At 33.7% G+C, this 1,158-nt stretch overlaps 1 protein-coding gene across 1 annotated transcript in view; it reads right to left on the bottom strand.

Annotated features, from left to right (window-relative positions):
• Positions 1–537: 537 nt before the first annotated feature.
• The window catches only part of LOC119582005 (pre-mRNA-splicing factor 38B-like), a gene marked incomplete in the record, with an annotated part of 22,032 nt that continues 21,411 nt past the window's right edge, over positions 538–1,158 (bottom strand). The window contains 1 exon segment of the mRNA XM_037930201.1: positions 538–721. Coding sequence (XP_037786129.1) covers positions 706–721 — 16 coding nt within the window.

Below are 1,158 nucleotides of genomic sequence, written 5' to 3'. Positions count from 1 at the left end.
CACTGGTGCTAATACTGTACTGCATAAGTGCTGACTTAGTATAAGAGTCAATTGCACCCTTTTATTGTTGTCATTAATAAGATATAGCTGTATTTATATTATATGAACCAATCAGATGCTTTTAACAAAACAAATGTGACATCATGTAGTAGAGCCTTTTACTAGTATCAAATTATCCTGTCTGTCCTTATGACACAAATTTATGATTTATGCAGCAAGTATTTGAGTTGATGTAAAAATAATGCTCTTGGTTGGTAACAAAAACCACCAAAAGAATTCATTAGATTTTGTAAACCTAATTATGCTACATTTTAAATAAAAAATGTGCAGTAGCAATAATGAATGTAAGAAAAGAGGAAAAATATGAAAAAACAAGGGTACTAAGGAACTAGAACATTACTGTGAACATACCAATACTTAAGATAAAAGAAAATTATTACCAATATAACAAAACTGATAATAACAAAAATACCTTTTGACTCTAGGAAAGATTGGAAGAGAGAGCCAAGAAGAGGGAGAGAAATAATGTATAAAAAAATACAATGATTATAAACAAAAACAATTTGCACACATGAATTCCATAAGGACATGAGTTTCATCACTGAAGCGGTATCATTCATTGCTGGTACAAGGCCTTTAACTAAAGGTCCTCTCATGATGGAAGTCACTGTTAAGGTTTCTTGGGGGTGATGCTTCTTTGTTTCTTTAAAAGTCAAACGATCTGTAAAATGAATCATATTCTTTAGAAATAGTTAACATAGAGCACTTACAAACTTAAAACTGATAAAAGGTTGCATTCCCCTACCACTATAAGATGTATTTAACCCTTAAAGACTAAGCTGCCTTAATTGAACATATTGTTAAATTGTAATTTCAAAGCTGAGTTGCCTTGACAGAGCAACTTTTAAAAATTGTTCTTCCACATCTAAGTGGTCTGAATAGGACACTATGAGTGTGAGTTAACAATCTGGTGCAATCTGACATCTTTTCTCCAGCCTCAAGACCACAGTGAGCAACCTCCCTCCCCCCCCCACCCACACACAAAAAAAAAGTGGTCATGTCCATGAAACTACCTTCTGAAGAAATGACAGAATACAACTGTCCCCCTCCCAGGACATGTTTCAAAATAGCATTAACCCAATGTCTTTGGATGCTTTA

The sequence above is a fragment of the Penaeus monodon genome, chromosome 15 (genome assembly GCF_015228065.2).
Source record: "Penaeus monodon isolate SGIC_2016 chromosome 15, NSTDA_Pmon_1, whole genome shotgun sequence".
Classification (NCBI taxonomy): domain Eukaryota; kingdom Metazoa; phylum Arthropoda; class Malacostraca; order Decapoda; family Penaeidae; genus Penaeus; species Penaeus monodon.
The sequence above is the reverse complement of the archived record's forward strand: the minus strand, read 5'-3'. Positions and strand labels throughout refer to the sequence as shown.